Genomic DNA, 22,822 nt, shown 5'->3' on the forward strand with positions numbered 1-22,822 from the left:
GCCCTACACTGTTCTATCACAATTCTTTTACTTCTATTTAGTAAATAAAGCTGAAGACTTTGAAACTATGACCCTTGCCTAATATACTGTGTTTGCAATTACAGTATATTCATTGTCACTAATGAACTTATGAAACAAAATTTCCAGCTTCATTTCACTGGTTGCAGTCCAGCAACGTATGGATTCAGAAACTTTTCTATGCCACATGCTTTACACCTACTCTGTGTAGGTCCTTTCATCATCTTACAGCAGAATCCTCCAGCTGCTGAAAATTAACAGATTGAACCCAAATAACCCAGATTTTGGAGTGCTATCATCCAGAGAATAAGTTACACTAGACAACTAAAGCTTTCTTTAGACATTTATCCATGAAACAGCTGTATGAACTGCTCCCACCCTCTCTACCTCAATCTTCCTGAGTGGGAAATATTTTTTAATGAAACATTTACAGTCCTCATCAGAAAGGGAACAGGATCAGCACATACATCTCTACATCCCTTCCATGGACAGAGAATGCCTGAAATGGGCTACTAAAAGGGAATACAGAAAGACCCATGAACAAGGAGGAGGGGGCAGGGAAAGAGATGCAGGGCCCCTTCCTAATTTCAAAAACTACCACAGCATAGACATGTTTCAAAATTGACTAAAGACACCATTTGCTGATGCTTTAGCATGGAATAGGGAGCAAAGACAGAAGCACGTGCCCAAGAGACATTAACAGCATGAAAAGTAGGAGAGTCACTGTCCACCAAACAATAATTAAGGGATATGAACTGCATGAAGAGAGGGAGCAGGTTCAAGCCAAAGAGAATATACACGAGCACAAAGCAGAAAGAAAGAGGACACTTGGGGCTGGATACCTATTAGGGCTGTGCACATACACGCCCAATCCAGCACTTTGGATAGACACCAAATCAATTCAGGGGCCAGTCCAAATTCGTAATCAGGGTTTAAATCCTTCACACACACACCCCATCATTATTTAACCCTCTGTTCACCAGCTATTGAGCAGGGAATTCAACCTTGCTGGGTGCTGCTTCGCCACCACATTTCATGCAGGGAACATGCTAATGAAGCAGAACCTGCCTGCCTCCCCACCCAATTATGACAGTCTCAAAATTGCTCCAAGTGAGTCAACTTGACCAGGGGTGTCTCAAACCAATCTGGCCAGAGCTTAGATCTGCCCAGATGTGTTCAGGATTTAGTCAAATGTAAGTGTAGCTTTACAAATGTGCTAGCAGGATTGCTGCACCACCGGGAGGGTACAACCCACATGGAAACTCAGAAGGCCTCTATCTCAATTAGTTGTGATACAGTAAGTATAGGCAGTGACCATTTTGCACGGGAGTTCCATTCCTGGCTTCCACACACCCCAGCGGAGCACCCCATGCCCTCTTCAGGGTCCAAAAGGACCCATGCGCTTGCAGTCGTGTGTCAACTGGACAAGCGCAAAAGCTGACTATCTCATTGTAGCAGTGCAGGAGACAGCATGTGCAAAATCCAAGCCTCACTGCCACTACTTTTCATAAATCAGCCACGTGATGCTAAATGATAGCTCTAACTGAGGACTACCTAGTGTAGAGATGAATGGTGCTATCGGAAAGCCTCTTTGAACATGGACTTTCATTGACAGCATACATTCAAAGGGTAGATATGCCGACTAAAACGAGATTTCAAACTAGCAGTAAATAAGCCTTGGATGTAATCAGAGCATGCACCATTCATAATTGAAAACCAGCAGTATAATCAAATTCAATCTGTTGTTCTATAAACAGCTAACATGTATACATGTTCATGGTTGCCTAAGACCTGGAACCACCACCAGGTGCTGCATCATTTCTATTTTGAGTTGCATCCAACACTGTCTCTGCACCCACAGAATGGCCTTTCACTCACATAAAGCAAGTTCAGTCCTCCCTGTACCAACAAAATCTGATTTGGATGGTCCAGAGACTGAAGGGGGGGGGTACAGCACTACAGGGGAAAGGCCACGTCCCCATGAGCAAACCCAAGTCTCCCATAAAGCTGAGTTTTGCCTCCGATTTGCCTTTTACAGTTCTTATAAATCAATGCTTGAGACACATGAATATTTTTAACTCTTCCTTTTAATTTATTCCAGAAATGCAAAGAAAAGGCTGACATCCAATGGTGTCCATCCACCAGCAGTTTTCCCATCCCCACTGCAGCTCCCCATGCTCCCAAAATCTCCTTCGGTGTTGGGGACACTCCAGAATAGATTTGGAGGCGGTGATGGCTGCAGTAGGAAGAGGAAATGCATGTCTTGCTGCACAAGTTGACGTGTAATTGTACAACATTGGATGTGGTGTAGAAACAGCTGAGATAGCAAATAGGATGACAAATAAACAGTGGGGGAGGAGTATATATTTATGATATAGTTTGTCATATAAATATATATATGAAAGGAAGATACAAGTGTTTTGTCAAGAAGGCTTCATACTTGACAAGAACTGTGGATACATTAGCATATAAAATGAAGTTGCCCCCTCCCCAAAAAAACTCTCGAGGGGATACAGCTCATTCACATACTGACATCCCCCCACCCCACAAGGAGTGTTACACATGTGTTCCTATCATGCCACAAAATGTGCATAGGATTGCAGTCTAAATTTTCTAAAATTATTGGACAGAATGTTGTCTGCTGTCAATTATTGTGTCATGAAAAACCACAGAGGATACACAAAACTGCAACAAAAAGCTTAAGGTGAGGATTAGTAACAAAGAACTAAAGCTTCTAAATACTGAATGGATAATTAGCAGCAGTGAATATAGCGGGAGAATAAAATAAGCAGAAATTCATAGACCCAGAGACACTTTCTGATCAGCTATGTCTCTATTTCTTTTTCCACTTCTTCTTATAGTATCTCAGGGGGGAAAGCTGCACTTGCCTGATCACTTCTGAGGACATATTATTTTAAAAATGTACATACAGGCCTAAATAACAAACAGAACACTACTTCTCACCTGGAGATATTATGTAGTTAACACAGTAATTCTCTCTCCACTTTTAAAAATAGACCAAAAGATGCAGGCTGCACTTTTATTTTTGGAAAAGCATGCATAAAGGGAAGTCGATATCTTAAGCCGTAAATGTCATCAAAGAACCCTACATTTTTTTACAAATGGTTCCATGGTATGTATGCTGCGCATACAGCAAGAACTGCAAACCCACAACATTTGTATAAGTGTCATTTAGTGTCAAATGCACACACTTTAGCACTTACATTTGATTTTTAGCAGCTTGTCTCTGTGCTTTCCGCTCTTTCCTCTTTTGATCAGGTGGCTTTGCAAAAACTATTTCTATATTTTCTCCTTCTAAATCTTTTCCGTTCATTCCTTCCATTGCCTGTGGAGAATAGTTTTGAAATGCGTATTGGCAATAAATTCTTCCAAAAACCTATTTTTTAAATAATATGCAAAGAACGCAGACAATATGAATAGTAAGAGATGTTGAGTAGTAGTAACCGCTGGTAGATATGTAGGGCATTAAGCCCACCTCCTGTCCACTAGAGGCCCTGTCTGAGGACCTTTGATTTTTCCAATGTGTATGTTTTCAAAAATACTCCTTGCAACCCATGAGGGCTTGAAACCAGATCTGCAAAAAGATCTGTGCTGCAAAGCAAACACTTGAAATTAAAGCAATCTCTAACAGCTACACATTCTCACAAAATAGGTTGCAAGGTAAAGTTGTTCAAAGTAAAAACAAAGAGAATAGGGAATTGTATGAACAAAGGGAACAAAATGTAATTCTTCAGCTTTCAAATGCTGAGATGACCAAAATTGGAAATAGCATCAGGTATGAGGAGTTGTATTCTACTTACGTTTTCCCCTATGACAATTCTATTTTTATTTGGGAGGGAGAGTAGAAATGTAAATGATTGCATTTGGTGTCATGATTAAGTTTAGAAAACTTCAGGTATATTTAGCCACTCTAACTCCTACTTGGACATGCAACGCTTCATTTGCAAATAGAAGGGTCCCGTTCATGAAACAGACAAGAGATGCAGGAGTTCTCAACAAAGAAAGATGATTTAACCAATTCCTCCTTCCTACTACAAGCCTCGTGTCACTTCCTATACTGTTCAGGGGTCTCCTAGACTTCCAAAGTGGCTTTTCAGGGGAAAGGCGTAAATGCCCAGGTTGGAGGTTTCTGTAAATGGAATTCCACTCATGAAAACTCTGGACTCAGCTGTTTCTGCACTGTGCACAACTGTTTTAGATTAGACTCTGGCTTAAAAATGAGCAGATCAGTGAACTGAACAATCTGCATTCTATCCTTATTTTTAAAAGAGTATAGGACAAGGTAAGCATAGAAGCAATTCTCAGAACATGAAAAGCCAACTGCTGTATTCCTATCACTTTAGAGCCCAAAACTACAGCACAAAGCTTTAAGCATTTTATAACACAAATGTTTTAGCGAAACATGTGACTTAAAAATAACTTGATCATGTAGCATTACCTGCAATAATCAAAACCTACCTTTACAGCACCATCACGTTCATCAAAATGGATAAAAGCATAATCTTTTAGCTTTTTCACTCGCTCCAGCTTTCCAAACTGACTAAAGGCCTTTTCTAGTATCTCCTCTGTGACTGAATTTGCAAGGTTCCGCACAAATAACACTTTCACCTAAAATAAAGCAACGAGGGTTAATTCAGACTACAATTTTGTTTCATTCTTTGCAATACCGGCATTTGCCAAGAGCACTTGGGATGTGCTGTTGAGTTGTATCAAACACTGCAAAAGCAACTGCCAGTCACCCAACAGGACCTTCATCCTCTTCTCATGCACACCCAAAATCTAGTCCTGTGGGTTCCCTTAACCCTCAGAAGGTTTCGATGCAGACAAGGAAGATCAAAGTTCTGTTGTGCACATTCTGGATCTCAACATTTACAAATTCCAATTGTAAAGAATTCAGACAATATATTTCCCTAAAAGCTGCTATTATTATTATTATTATTATCAACAACTGCATCCACAATTTTTTTCAAAGATGTTTATAGCTGGGAAAAAGGCTACTAGCTCCGAATGTATACTCATTCTTCCAATGTCACTTGGAATATGTAAGAGTGGTGGTATGTTGTTGCAAGTCCCAACACCCAAAGTCCCTGGTTAGCTGCTGGAACATAAAAGGCACTGACATAGTTTCAGGATAGAAAGGCATCTGACTCCTGCCTAGAGCAGTCATCCGTCCCAGCAACGCACATTCACTATTCCCCCAGATTTTTACCTAATGTGGAAATGAAACCCAATTCCATTAAATGATAATAAAGAATCCCAGTACAAGAGAGAATTGCAGTGATGGGACTTGGTGATTTGAAGCCATCACCTACAACAATGGGGATACTAAGACTGGAAGAAAAAGAAGGCAGGACTTGTATTGACAAAATGTAATGAGATAATGCAGTAAAGTTCAGTCCCTATCCTAACTGAAACTAGTTTTGTCATACTAGTCTGATAAATGCTGGTCATGCAAACACAAACAGGGCATCAGATTGAAATATGTCTCTTACTCAGTTATGAGCCAAGTAAGCTTCAAATTAACAATCCACAATTTGTATAAAAATTATTAAAAGCAGTGAAAATTCATATTATGATCCTATTTGCAAATTTAACCATAAAGCGTGTTCACCTATTGAGTTATCAGCTTTATATAGTTTGGCTGAAGATTCAAGCAAACTTTTGTAGCTTTCACAAATGTTGTTGCTCTGAGTGCAGAACAAGCCATTCAAGTTAATGTAGGAAAATCATTTTGCAAGCATTATTCCTTCTACAGCATATGCAGTGTTTGAAACTCTCATTGTTGTAGGTGCATTTTACAAGAGGGCATTTCATTAGGGCAAGCAATTTCTAAGCTCTGGGCTCAGTACTGCACCTAAGATTTCAGAGTAAAACTACAAAGTGGAAGGAAAGGAGGACCCTTTTCTGCCTCCCCACTTCCAGCAACTCTTTGAAGACTGGAGAAGAGACCCTCTTAAGAATATTAGGGGGGTGGGCAGGGGAAAGACTAGACCATGTGAAAAATGAACGTATTTTAGCTGCAGTTCATTCATTTTCAGCTTTGTATTCTTCTTATAAAAAAGTGTGCCCTCCTTTGTTGCACCCATAACCTAGGTTTAAGGTGCTGTTTAGCTCTTAGCTTTCATATCACAGTTTCTAACACTGAGCATTTGCCATATGATACAGATTTAACAAAATAATCATGACTTTCAGCTTGCTATAATTTTTTTTAAAAAATCACTGTTATCTTTTACCTTTGCCATGACTTCAGGATCTGGATCTTCTATAGGATCAGCCCATTCAACTGTAACCACATTACCCCAGACTTTCACTTTTCCGCTCATTAGCCTACGCCTGGCTTGTGCTGCAGTTTTATGATCTTCATATTCAAGGAAACAAAAGCCTCTATTCTTTTTTTTGTCATCAGGTTGGTGATACAATATTACATCTGTGAGACCCTCTGAAATTGAAGCCAATCACGTGAGTTTAGTTAAGCAGTCATACAAATTTATTATAAAACAGAAATAAAACTTTGACATTTTGTCTTTTTACCCTAATATAATACAGTGGACTATTAGATTTGCTAAAATTCCCCAGTAAAATGTTAGAATTTCCTATATACCGTCTTTTTCCGTGTATAACACGTCTCTGTGTAAAAGATGTGTATAATTTTTGGGAACTCCTAATTAAGAAAATGGGGGAGCTTGCCCAGTGTATAAGACGAGCTCCAATTTTAACCTAATTTTTAAATAAAAAAACCTAGTCTTATACACGGAAACGTACGGTAGCTTATCTTCTGTTGCTTTCCCCCACATATACCATGGCACTAACTGAAAACCAACAGAGAAATTTAATTTATTCCCCATCAAAAGTACTTTTCTAGAAAGTGAAAAAGTCTGAACTGAACAAGAAAAAAGACTGCACATGCACAACACTTGCCTCTAATTTGGGGCTAGATATTTGACCAGTCAAATATTTTCAGCAACTGACCAGTATAGTATGTCTCTACTGAATGTCATGAATATTCCATGACATCGTAACAGCTTGGCTTCGTTTGCCCTTTATTTTATCTTAACACAGTATAGTGTGTTAACATAAAATAAAGGGCAAACGAAGCCAAGCTGTTACGATGTCATGGAATGTTCATGAATATTCTAAATGATTGACAACGCGATCTAGCAGAACTGAGCAAAATTACTCCTTTAATAATTTCTTCCAAACAGTCAAACTTACTGAATAAGGGGCTTTGGGTAAAACCTCCCTCAAGCAATGTATGACACAAGGATAGGCCACAGTCCCAGCTCATCTTTCTTACTGTCAAGAATATTCCTTATGATCTCAGTTTACAATGTCATCATCATTCAACATCAGCCGAAAGATGGTGAAAAAGTTCATCACTGATCACTTGAATTATTTCCTTTTAAATTCACACACCCAAGGTACAAAGTAACTTACCTGTTACTTTGCTAAATTCTTCAACTATCTGCTCCTTTGTTTTACTCTTAGGGATAGAGCCAACAAAGAGCCTATTATTGGCAACGGAGATACATACACCAATATGTTTTCCAGAGCGGATTTCATGATTGTTATACTATAAGAAAGAAAGTAATATAGGGTAGGTCATCCAAAAGTGCTTGTTTTTCCTTGCTTGCAAACGTTAAAACTTTTACTTCACTGCAGAAATATTACTCAATACAGAGTAGTATTTTTTTCAAAAGAGGAGCAAGTGCTTCAAGTACAGTGGTACCTCGGGTTAAGAACTTAATTCATTCTAGAGGTCCGTTCTTAACATGAAACTGTTCTTAACCTGAAGCACCACTTTAGCTAATGGGGCCTCCCACTGCCACCGTGCCGTCGGAGCACGATTTCTGTTTTCATCCTGAAGCAAAGTTCTTAACCTGAAGCACTATTTCTGGGTTAGCGGAGTCTGTAACCTGAAGCGTCTGTAACCTGAAGTACCACTGTATTGGGGGTGTACCATTTTCAGCAGCGTGGCTTCTAACCATGTGATAATGCAGTTACGTGGGCCACCGAATAGATGGTTCTGTATGGCACTGAGTTGCTTCCACCTACCTGATTAAAAGTAACTGGACACAATATCAACGAAGTGTATTGAGGCACTTTAAAGACTGACAATTTTATTATGGGATTTTATTATCATGGGCCTTGGTTCATAAAAGTTTTTAAAATTGCCACAATAATGGGGTTTTTCTTGCGGCAACAGAATAACCTAGCTACCCTGTAAATGAGTACACTATGCTTGTCAGCTGTGTGGACACCACACACACACATACAAGAACCTTGGAAACTGTAGCTTACCCCTCACACAGCTACAATTCCTAGCACCCTTAAACTACAGCCCTTAAGATTATTTGGGGGAAATGTGCTTCAAAGACACCTTGGGTTAAACCCTACATGTTGCTCTAATCCTAGCTCAGAGAAAAGCAGCAACAGTGGTACCTGAGCACAACTATTCTCTGCCTTTCATCTAATACACAAAATGTTGCTTAGTTTCAAAGAAACCAACTACAGCTGCAGCAGGATCCTCTCCCATTGGGAACACACATCAATATAAAGTGGAGTAGAAGGCATCCTTACCATACTTCAGTAATTGTACAAGTCATCTCACTCTGTGAGGAAAAGTTAAGCCTAAGACTACCTATGGAGCTACTTGGTTTTCGCTAAGTGTCCCACTGTTCTTGTTTTGACTATGAGCAAAAGATGACCTTGTCAATCTCTCTCCCCAGATACTGCTCCCCTTGACCCTTTATGGCAGTGCTCATTCCCTGAATTGCAAGTCAGAGACCAAGGATATGCTATAATCCTCAAGTAGAAAAGCAAAAGGGGGAACAGAGACCATGGAGAATGGTCCTTCATTTTAAGTAGTGGGACAATTAGATTACTTTAATATCAAATTAAGCCACATGAAGCACTGCACACTATACCAATTTAGTGTACCATGTAACACTCCAGTGCATTCAACACTAGAGACCATAACCAAAATTTTAATTACGGGTATGGAACTTTAAGCTAAAGAAATGGTATTTCATAAGCCCAGTCACTAGCCTGGATCTTTTTCAAGCAAGTAAAACAGAAATCTTTTGTAAAATGGTAGACAGCTAGTTTTCTTTCAGGTCAAGGGCCACGTTTCTTAGCCTTTAAAAAGAACTTGTTCAAAATCCTGCTCTTCATGCAGTAATTCCATTTCCCCCCACATCTATGATATTCTAACATATAGCCACTAATAGAATTAGAGAAGATATTGTACAGTATGACCTAATCCAGGATTGCCTTTGAATGAGTTAAACAGCAGATATCGTGCAATGCGCCCACTTAACCCAAGACATAATTCCATGCGTAAGACTGCAGTATAAGCATTTCCATTTCTGCTATCCCTGACGCTCACAGGGATGGAAGGGGGGGGGAGGAGAAAAAACAGCATGTAACATAACAAACTGAATAAATAAGGTAAAGGAACTCTTAGAACTGCTTAACTAAAAGAGGTCACGAGGCCTAAACAATTCTAATCTATACATCATGATGTACACCGAAGAGTATACTTTCAGCCACTGCCAGGGATTTTTGTACTTGCTTTTAGATAAAGGGGTGATCCTAAAAGAATGCAGTAAGAAAAATCTTACCAGTTTAACAGCTTCCTGAGCTGCCTCTTTGTTACAAAAAGTGACAAAAGCGTATCCTCTGTTTAAGCCTGTCAGAGGGTCCATCATTAAGCGAAGATCCCATATAGGCCCTGCTTTCTCAAATAATGGAACCAGTTCATCCTCAAATAAGTCCCTTGGAATCTTACCCACAAATATCTGTAACAAAAAAAGGTATTTTAAAAAGGATCACACATACAGGTAGCAAGGACACACCGCCCCATCATAAAATGTGATGCTGCTTACCTCAGTGCCAACAGAAGGCTGTTGTCCTGAGTAGACACACTCTGGGGGAGGACCACCATATTTTCTTTGTCCAGTAGTCACATCAAGTGTGTAACCCGTTCTCTCCAAAAGTGCCTTCAAATTTAAGTTTAGAATTTTAAATAAAGTCTGTTTACCAACTAATTACACTGTCTAATTAAAATAGGAAAAGGGGACAAATGTTTGCAATGAAATAATCTTTGACACTTATGTTTTAAGAGCGACTTGCATTCCCTCAGCTTTGAGTATGTCTGAGTATATACTAATTTTGAGCAAATTTGATTTTTGCACAAAATCACACCCTCCCAAAAAACCTATTGTACATTTCAATCCTAAATCCTGTGTGCAAAGCTTCTCAAAGTCAGTTTTGCTTCCTTCGCTAGGTGCCTTCTGTTTGCATAAGCGGCTGTTATGCCAAGAATCCTACACTTATCCCACCAAATGAAGGCCTGTTTGTGCCTCACTGCAGGGCAGTAGTTCTCAAACTTTTTTCTCTGGGCCACTTTCAGAATTTAAATTTGCTTGCACCACACTAAATTTTGTATTGATAAGAAATACATAGGGAAACTGAAATAAACAACTCCTAGCAGTGCTTGATTTATAAAACAGAACACTACTACTTTATAATGTGATCACTGGACAGCCATAAAGTATAAAACAACGTAGCTGTGTAGGAACATTAATCAGTCCCAAATATAACACTGATTATCCTTGAATCTTCCCATCACACTTGCCACACCAGTGTGGCGCACCACACCCTTTGAGAACCACTGCTGCAGGATATCAGCAGCCTTCTCTTGGCCATACACAGAGCCTGCTTCAATTGAGAATAGCTGTGCCCTCTGAATTTGGAGAGCATGCTAGAAGTGAAGCATGGAGAGACCTCAAGTTAAAAGAAGACCTAATAAAACATAGCATGCCTAGTAGAGCAGCAGCACAATAAGCTTGGAGATGTCCAGGTCACTTTTTATGGAAGGCCACTCTTCCCCCTCCTCCAAATTGTATGATGAATTAGCATAAACATGCATGCTTCAATCAACACTAAGCCTGCCCTACAGTCCTGGGGACATGCATACTTCAGTTTGACTAAAGAGATTTAATACTGCTCAGTATTTCATTAGCTCTTTGTGAATGACATAATGGATAAAATGTATTGGAATTCCAGTAACTAAAGTACTCAAAAAACAAAAGCAAACAAGGCATGGAAAAATATATGTACTGTGTGCAAATGCTACATTCAATTGCTTTTCTACAATTTCTGTACTTGATTGTTGTGGGATTTCACACAATTAAAAATTACTCTTTCAAAAGATATAATTTCTCATGGTAGAATAAGTGAAGTATTTGCAGTATACGTCAATAGTCATGAAGCACTGAAGTCTTTCCAGTATCAGGCTGTACTAAACTTCCAACTGCTGGCTGATACAATTTAATCTCAAATTACAGTGCCAATAGTGATGATTCATGGCCCGTCTCTATAAAAACAGATGTGAATGTATATCTACTAAAAACAAGAAAGAGAAAGCCTGCAAATCATGATGCCAATATTAATTGTATGGACTGGGTACAAAAACTGCCATTCTAGAACAATTTGTGGCATAGTGCTAGTGGCACAAATCAGATGTCAGAGGTACTTTCACAATTGTACCCTGCTAACATCTCCCTCTGCAGGATGCAGCACAGGACCTGTATCCAGAGACTTTTTCCAAGAGTAAAACATGGATAAATACTGTGCAGAGGAATCTAAAGAAGAGTAAGCTGCTCTTATAGAAATGTCAATTGGCAAGCACCAATGAAGGGATGACCAAGAAAAATATTGTTAAAAAAATACTTCAACACAAATCATTCTTATACAACCACAGAAATTAGCACTAAAGGCATAAGCATACTGGCCTATAAACATACCTTGATTTTTGCCTCATCTGGTCCTTTGCTAGAATCTGCCACTTTGGTCCCTTGTTTTTCTCGCTGTCTATATGTCTTCATGACGCCACATAAAAAGGCACTTTTGTTCTAAAAAGATTACACAAATAACGTGTAAGGGCTGAATTTTAAATCAATCATCCTGACTTGTTCAAGTTTTTCACATGTGCTAGTACAAACTGTAGTACTATCAAGGAACAGAAATGCCACTATAGTAGTACATTACCTGAACATGTGAGAGGTCACTGTCTTTAAACTGCTGAAGCACTGCCAATGCACCTTCTTCATTAAATTCCTTTAAAGCTTCAATAGCTCTTTCATCTAAATCACTGTGAGCAACTAGCCCTAGAAAAAGAAATATTATATTCTAGCATTTTTAGTTATTTCATTTCAGAAGCAGATCCACTGATCAGAGGCCCATTTCAGGATTTCCCCTTTACTTAAAAAGTTGCCTTAATCTACAAATGTACTGTAACACATAGGCTGAAACTTGTTAAGTTTTGACAAACTCTGAAAAGTCATAATTTTGCATAAAGTTGACTCAACTTGAGCAGTGATTCTCAGTAGTTTTCTGCCTCTTAAGGAAACTGTTTAAAAAGACTAAAGCACTCAAACAATTCTATTGGTCTCCAAAACTGAGCTTCAGAACATGACTGAAAACACAGTAGCCTTTGCACCCACAGGTTCAAACATTAAATCAGGTATCCTCCAGAAGAGATGCTTATGATTACTGCCTCACTTACTACACAGTTCTCCAAAGACAAATATAATCCACTATGAACTCTTCCTACTGCCTGAAGTACAACTGCATTCCCCTACCACCACCCATTCACTCAGTACCACAGACTAACCTACAGCAGCATAAATGCCATGTTATTGTTTATCATCCAAACACTTGCTAAGAAGACTGCAGTCCCCATCTTTGGGTTTTTGTTTTTTTGTTTGGAAACCACAAAAAGTTGCTATTTTAGCCCAAAGCAAGGAAAAGTCCAATAGAAAATATTGAAAATGTGACTTTGCAAGTTTTACATCTTACCTGCAACGTAAATTTCATCTAGTTTTTCAGCAACTTTCTGTGGTAAACCAGCATCAAGCAATGTCTGGAAATGCTCAGAATGGGTAACTGCAGCAGAAGTATCCATCGGCTCTTCAGTACCATTCCCATTAACATGTTCAGAAGCCATGTTTCCAGATATCTGTTCAAACGCAATAAGCATCATAATTAAGCTATAAACCTTAAAGCCGAACTATTGGTGTATCAATCAATACATGCAGCTACCTGCTAGGGACTCGCAGAGTTTAAGCCGTTTTCCCTACTACTTTTGCAATCAGAAAGCACGCAAGGCTTTTTCAAGAGGAAGACTAATAGTGCAAAGGCATACCCTATAACCAAAGCCTAGCGAGGATATTAAGATTTTATTGCAGATTTTACACAATCCAGCCGAACTCTCTAGCTCACCTCCCTTCTCTGTCTCTCTAAAACGCCCTAAGCAGCTCTTAGAGAAGTTAGAAATGGAACAAGAAGCAAAAGGCACGGAAGAACGTGCAGCCACCAACGCGCGACACAGCCACTGCCATTCCCTGCTGCTTTTGCCCGAATCGCTTCATTCAACCCTTCGCACCTCTCGCGAAATCCCGTTCCTCTGCCTACGCTACTGCTTCTTCCCGCCTCTTTGACAGGGCCTAAAAGCAACCAGGCGAAAGGAACAAAGCGCTTCCCAGTCCGCACCCAGCCCAAGCGGCGGCAGCCGCCATATGCCCGCTGGAAACACGTGCTCGGCGCGTTCAAATGTCTTACAACTTCCTCCAGCGACCAACTTCCCTCCACCCCACCCCACCCCCCCTCCCGGAAAAGCAGCCTGTCCCTCCTCCTCCTCCCCCACTTTTCCCTCCGGGAGAAGAATTGCAACACCCTGGGCCCGATTTCGCCATGTGGAAAGAACGGGGGGGGGGGGGCGGACAAAAATGACTGCCTTCTCATGCCTTTCCTCCTCCCGCCGGGTAAAAACGCACGTACAGAATCCAGACCCTCCCTCCCTTCTTCCCACCATGCTTCTTCCAACTCGGGTGTTGGAAAGACACGGATCCCAGGCTCCGGCCCGTTACGTGACACGAGGCACGCGGCAAAACCCCACCACCACCATTAGAAAAAGAAGTCGTCCCGCAGCCACATTGGCATCGGCGGCGGCTGCCTGCCCTGCTCATTCCAGCCTTCCCACCATGTCCCACCCCACCCCGGAGGCGCCTCGTGGCCAATGAATGGCGCTGCCGCCTGGACAATGAGGCAGCTGAAGCCCCTCGCGGGAGGGAGAGGGGGGGCGAGCAGGGAGGGCTTCCCCTCGTTTCCCTCCACATCGTGCGGCCTAGCTTCACCCGCCATCCAGCGTGGCTAAGTGCCGGGAGAAGCTGCGCGGGACAGGGCCGCCGCCGGCCTCTTTTGTTTATCCAAGCTCCCAGCTCGCCGGAACCGGCCGGGCGGCAGGCTGCCTCCCGCTCTCCCTCCGTTTTCCACGGGCTCCCGGCCCGCTCCTCCTGGGGAGAACCTTCTCTTCGGGCCCCTTCTTTCTCTCCACCCCCCATAGCCAACCCCCCCCCCGCCGACTCTCCCTCTCCCCTCCCTTCTCCACAGCGCCTGACGAGCCCCGGTGGCTGCTGACCTGTGTGGGGCGAGCGGCAGGGGCTGGCGGCGGCGGGGGAGGGACGATGAGCGGCGCGCGAAAGGGCTCCGGAGAGGGAGGGGTGTCGCGGGCGGGGGGCGCAGTTGCGGAGCTGCCCCTTCTCCGCTCCCTCAGCGTGTCCTGAGAATGTGGCAGGAGCCTGCGTAAAATGGCGGCCGCTCGAGCGCTCACGCCGCTGCTGGCACCAACCAACCCCAGCCCCCTTCCACTCGGCTCAGGCAGGGCGGGGAGAAGCCGCGAGGAGGGAGGGAGGAGGAGGCGCCGTCGCCGTGTGAGGGAGAGAGAGAACGCGCGCGCGCTGGCGCAGCCCCAACGCCGGGGTCTCCCGAGCAGATCCACAAGGGTTATCGCCCCGCCCGCTAACTTTGGCAAAGCTAGATTCTTAGGCAAGGCGGCGGACCAATGGGAGGCCACGCATGCGCCTACGGCATCCAGACGGTGGCTGGCGGTCCTCGGCACGCTGTAACGTTGCGGAAGGCGAGAGAAAAGAACGTCCCGTGCGCCGCTGCCCGCCTCCGCTGCGCGCGCGCCCCCCTTGCCCTGCCGCCGCAGCCCGCTCTTTGGGCGACACATAATTAGCGCTCTGGGACACTTGCGCACGTTCGAGAACTGAGGGAACTTTTGCGTTCTGAACGTAGTTATTTCGGATTGTCACGGCTATTGCAATAATCTTCTCGACGATTAGTTCAGTGTTGCTTTTACGCTTTGTTACGTTAGTTAATTTTTGTGTATACTGTGTATTAGGGATATATTTAATTTGTGGGGATTTTTTAAAGTTCGGTGTAAAGTCGTTCGGGGAACCTGGATGTGTACCAGAAGCTGCTGTTGAATAAAAATGTAGTTAACCGGCACTGCAGTTAAGACATAACAGCGAAACTCGACATTCAATTTTAAAAAATAATAATTGCACACACTATCATAGCGTAGCAAAGCTTGGTACTATTCAATTTAAAATTAGTAACTGTAGTAGCAGTAACTAATAATAATTATATTGTCAAGTAGATAAAGAGCTTTAAACAGGAAGAAGACAGTCACTGCTGCCAGTTAATGCTACTTTCCGTACACTCCTGAATTCCCATGAAGGGCAGCTAAGGTAAAGTTGAGCTGAATCCTCAGTTCCCAGGAAGGCCAGCTGAGGGACAGCTGAATTGTGAAGACTATTTTTCCCCATTATGGGAGGTGATGGGGACAGGACACAGTTAGGCTAGTGTCGAAAGCAGGGGTGGGGGTGGGGTTGTTTCTGACCCTCTAGCCCAGGCATGGCCAAACTTGGCCCTCCAGATGTTTTGGGACTACGATTCCCATCATCCCCGACCACTGGTCCTGTTAGCTAGGGATGATGGGAATTGTAGTCCGAAAAACATCTGGAGGGCCAAGTTTGGCCATACCTGTTCTAGCCAAATCTAGTGGGTTCATACTTGTCCTGTGAAGTCATTTAGTAAATTCTAGGGACGCAGGTGGTGCTGTGGGTTAAACCAGAGCCTAGGACTTGCCGATCAGAAGGTCAGCGGTTCGAATCCCCGCGACAGGGTGAGCTCCCGTTGCTCGGTCCCTGCTCCTGCAACCTCGCAGTTTGAAAGCACATCAAAGTGCAAGCAGATAAATAGGTACCGCTCCGGCGGGAAGGTAAACGGCGTTTTCATGGGCTGCTCTGGTTTGCCAGAAGTGGCTTAGTCAAGCTGTCTGCGGACAAACGCCAGCTCCCTCGGCCTATAGAGTGAGATGAGCGCCGCAACCCCAGACTGGACCTAATGGGTTAGATTACCTTTTAGGTTGGATTACTGTAGTGTAATGCTTGATTCAAAAGCTTGATCCAAAAGCTGCAGTTAGTGGAAAATGCAGCAACGTTGCTGACTGGAGTGAGAACCTGTCTGCATATAACAGCTTTGCTCAGAGATCTGTGCTGGTTCCTACCAGGCCAAGGTCAATGTGGTAATTATTACTATGTAAAGTCATTAACAGCTTGGGACCAGTTTGTGAGATGGCCTTACCCCAAATATGCCTACTCAAATGCTTCGATCTACAGAACTGGCCTTGTTACAGGTGCCACATAATACTCATTCTTTGGTTGTAAGAAACTGATCTTTTATTGTGGCTACATTTACACTTTAGAAGTCATTGCCTATTGATATCAGGCAGGCTGCTTCACTGTTTTTTATATCCCGCTTAAAACATTTTTGTTTGGTAAGCCTATCTAGACATGTAGATGTCTATCAGGCCAGCTGTGACCCTACCTGCCTGCACACCGTCGTGCCAGAGGTACATGCCCGGCTTATTTCCCACTTGGACTGCTGCAATGTGGGGGGGGGGCACCTCTGAAGGTGACTCGGAAACTACAACTAATACAGAATGCAGCAGCTAGAGTGGTGACTGGGAGTGGTCACCAGGACCGTAGAACACTGGCCATAAGGATCTACATTGGCTCACAGTATGTTTCTGAGCACAATTCAGTGTTTAAAACCCTAAATGGTTTTGTCCCTGTATACCCAAAGGAGCATCTCCACCAGCATTGTTCATCCTGGACAGTGAGATCCAGCTCTGAGGGCCTTCTGGCGGTTTCCTCATTGTGAGAAATGAAGTTACACAGAACCAGTCTTCTCAAATAGTGGCAGCACCCACCCTGTGGAACGCCCTCCTGTCAGATGCCAGAGATAAACAATTATACAACCGTAGACATCCGAAGGCAGCCCTGTATTGAGACACTTAATGTGTAATGTGTTGCGTTTCTGTTGGAAGCAGCCCAGTGGCAGGGTCAACCCAGTCAAAATGTGCAGGGTACCAAAAAAGTTTTATTTCTTTAAAGCCTATTTTAATCATATTTTGTAATGTTTTAAAATACCTGTAACTTTTTGTCAATAATTTTAGTATTTTATTTCACATTTACCTAGACTCCCCCACCCCAATCAAATGGTATGTAAATTTTCGCAAATATAATTTTCATGTAAACCAGTCATCTGCCCCCGCTAGTGCACTATTGGGGGCCTTAAAAGTACAGCAGGTTTCAGTTCTAGAGTGATAGAGCTGATGCCTGCAGAAAGCATACCTCTTGGTTTAAAAAGGAATAGGAATCAAATAAACACAAAGAAAGTATTTTATAATTACTTTATTAGGAAATAGTAAGTAAACAGAAATATGAAAAATTATAAAATACTTTATTCAGTGCGCAACCTGGGCCTGTTTGGCTGAACACAAAGCTGATATTCTGGCTGGAATCGAAGAAAGACACACACGTAGCTCTTCGTCAACAGCTCTCAGTCTCTCTCTGTATTTAGTTTTTATAGCAATCATGCTTGAAAAGCTCAACTCACAGAGATATGTAGTGGAAAATGGGAGCAATGTCAAAATAGCTTTGTTTGCCAGAAGGGGGAACTCCTTGGCAGTTTCCAACCAAAAACTGTCCAAAGGTAGATCAGCAAATCTTAGCTTGAAACCACGATTTTGTCTCAGTTCAGTTAGTTCCTCCTGCTCCTGTAAAGTCATGTCCTTTCCACCAACTGATGCTGAGCTATAAGGGTCCCTAACCCAGTCAAGGCATTCAGGGGAGACTGAAGAGAAATAAAATGACAACTTCCCCTCGAGAGTTTTTAAATGTTTAGCTATTATCTCACACAGTGCAGCAGTGTGAACACCTTGCCATTGCTTGGTGAGTGTGAACATTTCAAGATTGCCACTTTCCACGTGTTGATGCCAGAGTTGCAGCTTTGCACGGAATCCATTTATTTTATCTGTACTTGTAAGCAGGTTTTCATTTCGGCCTTGCATTCGTGTGTTCAGTTCATTCAGATGATGAAATATATCTGCCAGGTATGCCAGCCTTGCACACCACTCATCACTTGCAAGCAGTTTTGCGTAATCTGTCCTCTCATTTGTCAGAAACACTTTAAGTTCCTCCCGCAGCTCATACACACGAACCAAGACCTTGCCACGCGACAACCACCGGACCTCCGTATGAAACAGCAAGGTTTTATGCTTCGCTCCCATCTCCTCACACAAAGCTGCAAATATGCGACTTTTCACGGGTCGTGACTTTACAAAGTTCACCATGCGCACAACATCATCCAACACATGAACTAGGTCTGCTGGTAAAGTCTTGGCTACGAGGGCCTCACGGTGTAAAAAACAATGCGTAACAATCACATCTGGATTTCTTTCCTTCACTCTGCTTACAAAGCCTTTGGTGTGCCCGACCATGGCTGCAGCTCCATCGGTGCAGACACTTGTGCAGTTTTCCCACTTAAGTCCTCCTTGTTCAAGGTATTCTGATGTGACCCGAAAAATTTCTTCTCCTGTTGTTTCTGGCAATGCCTTGCAAAAAAAGAAGTTTTCTCTAATTGCATCACCATCAACAAAACGCACATTGGCCAAGAGTTGAGCATGTCCACTGATATCAGTAGACTCGTCAAGTTGTAATGCAAATTTCTCACTGATATGGATCTTTTCCAAAACCACACTTTCAATGTCTGCAGACATGTCATTAATAAGTCTGAAAATTGTGTTGTCTGAGAGAGGGACTTTGGCTATTTCCTTAGCTGCTTCAGGTCCGAGCATCTCCTCTACAATAGCTTTGCAGGCGGGAAGTATTAATGTCTCTGCCACAGTGTGCGACTCTTTTGACTTGGCTATAAGTTCAGCAACGTGATAGCTAGCTTTAAGAGCTCTTTCATTTACCTCTGTGGTTTTTCTCATGAAAGGTGCCTGTTTCTCCGTGTTTTCATGCAGACGAACAAAATAGTCCGCATTCTTGTTTTGAAGCGAAGGGTGTTTCGTTTGGAGATGGCATTTAAGTTTGCTTGGGACCATAGCACTGCTAGCTAGCTTTTCACCACACACCACACACAGTGGAGTTGCTTGGTTTGCATCTCCGGTGAAAGTAAATCCAAATGAAATATAGCTTTCGCTATATTGCCTTGTGCCAGAGAATTTGCTTGAGCTAACCATCTTTGCTTTCTTTTCATCCCCACTCATACTTGGGCTCTCATCTGGCTCCAAATTTTGTTCAGAGTCCAGTTCTTTTCTTTTCAAAAACCTGTCCATCACTGCAGTATCCGGCCTCTCTGCAGTGCCGACTCCCGCTGAGTCCTGGTCTCTGTGCTCGGGCGGGAAGGAAGTCGGAAGATGATGTCCTACTGTGATAGGTCCAGGCTGGAGTCCGGACCAATCACAGCCAGGCAAAAACATGCATACTGTGTGAGCTCAATGCAGCGGCTCATTTCTGCAAAGGAAAAAAAAAAAGGGTTTAGATGGGGGGGGGAGAGGCGGGGTAGTCGTTATACAGAACAGTTTTTACTGCCTGTATTACGGGCACGAATTATACATGGGAATGGCGGGAAGAGTGACGGCAGCACACGCAAAAGCGGAAGCCACGAGGTCCCCGAGGGCCTAGTGTGCCGCGGAACAGCGGTTGAAAAACACTGGATTAGAGAGGGCAAGAGAAAGGCAATTTCCATTGAGCTTCATGGCTAAGCAAGGAATTGAACTTCCAACATGGATGTCTTCCCCAGTTTACAGAAAACCTAAAAAGGTGGTTGCTAGTAAGCTCTGAATTTTGCCTCTGTATTTATGTACTGAATCATCATTTTAAATCTAGAATACAACATTGATCCTAAATTTAATATACAGAGACATGATGCTGGAGGAATTAAGATTATTTCAGATTAATTTACAATATAATAATGACTTAGTTTAATTTATGTGTTATTAAATTGTACATTGTTGTATATATTGTGCTTTTTTAAAAAAATACAAGTATTTTCTAAAAATAATCTATAACAGAGCACCAGAAACGTATGAAAATCCTATGAGAGAAGAGAGCAAATGTTATTAGAAGCTGGGGAAATATCCATGTAAACGTAACGGATTCAAATACTTAAAAGGAGGTGCTGAGCCCTTGACATATGCCTGTAAAAAGGTTGTTGTTGGCGTTGTTAATTGAATTAGTATTCTGCCTTTCAACCCAAACATCTCCAGGGCAGTAATGTAGCTGGCATGAGTCTGATTTAAATTGTGCTTATACTGTGAATCTAAATTCAATTTCATTTATAATGAATTGATTTATTATTTATTAAAGTATTTAGGCTGCCTTTCGGGATAAAGAAATCCCCACAGAGTGGTTTGCAATGCAATGCATTGCAATAAATAAAATAAAATCTATTTAAAGCTCCACAAAGGTTATGTGGGACACTGTTCAAACTCTTTGTGATTAGGATTTCAATAATTTCCTGATAGTCCAGTTCTCTGTATTTCCCAGGTGATCCTTATTTCACCTGGCCTTGGCTTTCCTTGTGCTGACTATCCATTTTCCTTCATAGTATGGGAAGAGACTGTCCGCCCAAACAAGCCCAACTGCTGCCTGCTTTGCAGAACCTCCTGGATGACTACGGATTTGTGTCACTGCCCATTTCCATGAAAGATTTATTCATGCATTTTGCACAATGCCACAATCCCACATGCAACTTTTAAAAAGAATAAAGGATGATCTGCATGACTGCCTTGGCAAGCGCAATACCTGCCAGGCTCAACGGCCGGTCTCGTGCTGCCGCTTCCCGCGCTCTCAAGGCCCCGGGAGGAGGAAGGCGTGAAGGGAATCCCGAAGGCGCGAAAACCTCACGCATGCGCAGGCCTTCCGCCTGCGACAGCCCAGTAGGCCGGCCGAAGTGAGCTAGCGTGCGGCAGAGCGGCGATGGGATGTGGGAGGGAGCTTGCTCGCCGCCCCGCGTGTGCCTATGTGGGGCACGTTACAGCCCCGTGACATCAGCGCCACGCAGGCCGCCCGACTCCCTGCCACGGCACACCAGGCAACATCTCGCGGCACACTAGTGTGCCGCGGAACAGCGGTTGAAAAACACTGTTTTAGACCACAGTGCACAGGAAGCATGACACTGCTAGCTGGGGCAGATGGGAATTCTAGTCCCAAACAGTTGGAAGCACGTTAGTGAAAGCTAACATCTGAAGGTAGGCCTGTATCGGAAGCTTTTAATGTGATGTTCTGTTGTGTTTTTGTTCAATCTGTTGCAAGCTGCCCAGTCGCTGGGGTAACAGTCAGATGGGTGGGGTACAAAAACCCCCATCCATTATTGCTATATATTATAGAGGATTTCTAATAACATAAAACAAGCCAGCCCAGTTCCAAGATTTTTACAGGCTCACATAATCCCTGTCTGCATCAAGTGTGACACCACAATCTGGCAAATGTGAAAAATACCAAACCATCTTCTCCAACTTTGAAGCTGCAGGTTGTTAGAAACGAAGCTAGCATGTTATTTGGTGGTTTTCATGGAGATGTCTACAGAGCAAGCATACAAGACCCGTCACCCTCCAGATATTACTGGACTACAGTTCCCATCATTCCTAACCACTCTGTTGGGACTGTTGGAAGTCCAATATCCCCCATCTTGGCTGTAGTGTCTTAGGCACATCAGCAAAACAATTCTGCTCGACCTTCACCAAAAGCTGGTAGAGTGCAGCTACTGCTTGGAAGATGCTCAGTCCAGTAACAGCAACCTACTGGCCACCCAACACTTGCCTTGGATAAGTCCATAAGGAAGGTTTTAGACACTGAACTTTGCACCAAGGCACTTCCAGCAGTGGCACCAAACCAGCATGTCCCCCCCCCCCGCCCATTTGAATACAACTTACCAATTCAAAACATTCCACCTGCTTAATGTATGTTAGGAATAAGGAACTGCTGCCTGGATTTCAGCTGCTATAACCTTTAAGTGAAAGACAGAGAAAGTAGCATCAGCGTCAACAGAATTTGATAGATTATCTACATATCAAACACTAGTTTACTGGTGGTAGTCTCAGAAGCCGGATCCATATTGGCAGTTTTTCATCAAACTGTATCAGGTTCGGGATAGGCTCATCACTGGTTGAACCAATGCCAATACATTCTCAATATGAAAATTTAACTCACATACCTTTAGGATAAAGTAGCTTCAAGCCTGAAAAGAAAAGAAAATAACAGTATTAGGGAAATGTTTTTCCTTATATTTCTCCTTCTGGTAAGAACCCCAATTACTGCATGCCATGGTTTAAAACAAGTTTACAAGCCATGAAAACAGCAGCACAAATGCAACAGAACTTTAATGGCATCAAGGGAAAGTTGCATGAATCCAATCTGCAAATCATGGCATGCAGGGAGACAATGTTACACCTGCACGTGCTGATTTTAAAAAAATTATTATTTTCCAAAGTGGTATGGAGTTTGACACAAGGGACTGGAGCAACTCTCACATGAACCAAGGTTAAAACATTTGGGGCTTTTTAGTTTTGACACCTCAT

General features: G+C 42.8%; 2 protein-coding genes across 13 annotated transcripts in view; both read right to left on the bottom strand.

Annotated features, from left to right (window-relative positions):
• SYNCRIP (synaptotagmin binding cytoplasmic RNA interacting protein) overlaps nucleotides 1-14,913 on the bottom strand; it is a 20,002-nt gene extending 5,089 nt beyond the window's left edge. For 5 of the 12 annotated variants that reach the window (XM_083497538.1, XM_083497536.1, XM_083497535.1 and 2 more), the window contains exons 1-10: nucleotides 14,522-14,895; nucleotides 12,901-13,060; nucleotides 12,091-12,209; nucleotides 11,847-11,954; nucleotides 9,924-10,037; nucleotides 9,660-9,836; nucleotides 7,474-7,609; nucleotides 6,273-6,478; nucleotides 4,498-4,647; nucleotides 3,243-3,364 (exon numbers count right to left, since the gene is read on the bottom strand). In XM_083497538.1, the coding sequence (XP_083353664.1) occupies nucleotides 3,243-3,364; nucleotides 4,498-4,647; nucleotides 6,273-6,478; nucleotides 7,474-7,609; nucleotides 9,660-9,836; nucleotides 9,924-10,037; nucleotides 11,847-11,954; nucleotides 12,091-12,209; nucleotides 12,901-13,048 (1,280 nt within the window). In that variant the 5' untranslated portion in view covers nucleotides 13,049-13,060; nucleotides 14,522-14,895. Of the gene's footprint in view, nucleotides 1-3,242; nucleotides 3,365-4,497; nucleotides 4,648-6,272; nucleotides 6,479-7,473; nucleotides 7,610-9,659; nucleotides 9,837-9,923; nucleotides 10,038-11,846; nucleotides 11,955-12,090; nucleotides 12,210-12,900; nucleotides 13,061-13,486; nucleotides 13,630-14,521 lie in introns of those variants that run through there. The other 7 variants (XM_083497531.1, XM_083497540.1, XM_083497537.1 and 4 more) reach the window with 6 other exon arrangements.
• Nucleotides 14,914-17,630: 2,717 nt separating this feature from the next.
• LOC310703709 (zinc finger BED domain-containing protein 5-like) lies at nucleotides 17,631-20,047 on the bottom strand. The gene is made up of 2 exons (XM_083496203.1): nucleotides 18,584-20,047; nucleotides 17,631-17,724 (listed from the first exon to the last, which is right to left on the bottom strand). Exons 1-2 carry the CDS (start codon nucleotides 19,718-19,720, stop codon nucleotides 17,695-17,697), a joined length of 1,167 nt encoding a protein of 388 aa, XP_083352329.1. The 5' UTR covers nucleotides 19,721-20,047; the 3' UTR covers nucleotides 17,631-17,694.
• Nucleotides 20,048-22,822: the final 2,775 nt, after the last annotated feature.

Source organism: Podarcis liolepis (assembly GCF_965112155.1).
Source record: "Podarcis liolepis genome assembly, chromosome: 3".
Classification (NCBI taxonomy): Eukaryota; Metazoa; Chordata; class Lepidosauria; order Squamata; family Lacertidae; genus Podarcis; species Podarcis liolepis.

What these genes read in the sequence shown, in the direction of transcription:
- LOC310703709 (XM_083496203.1), bottom strand. Translation starts at nt 19,720, where the DNA reads ATGTTTTTGCCTGGCTGTGATTGGTCCGGACTCCAGCCTGGACCTATC. An exon ending in TGGATGATGTTGTGCGCATG is followed by an intron (nt 17,725 to 18,583) that starts GTGAACTTTGTA and finishes CTTTGTGTTCAG; the next exon opens with CCAAACAGGCCCAGGTTGCG.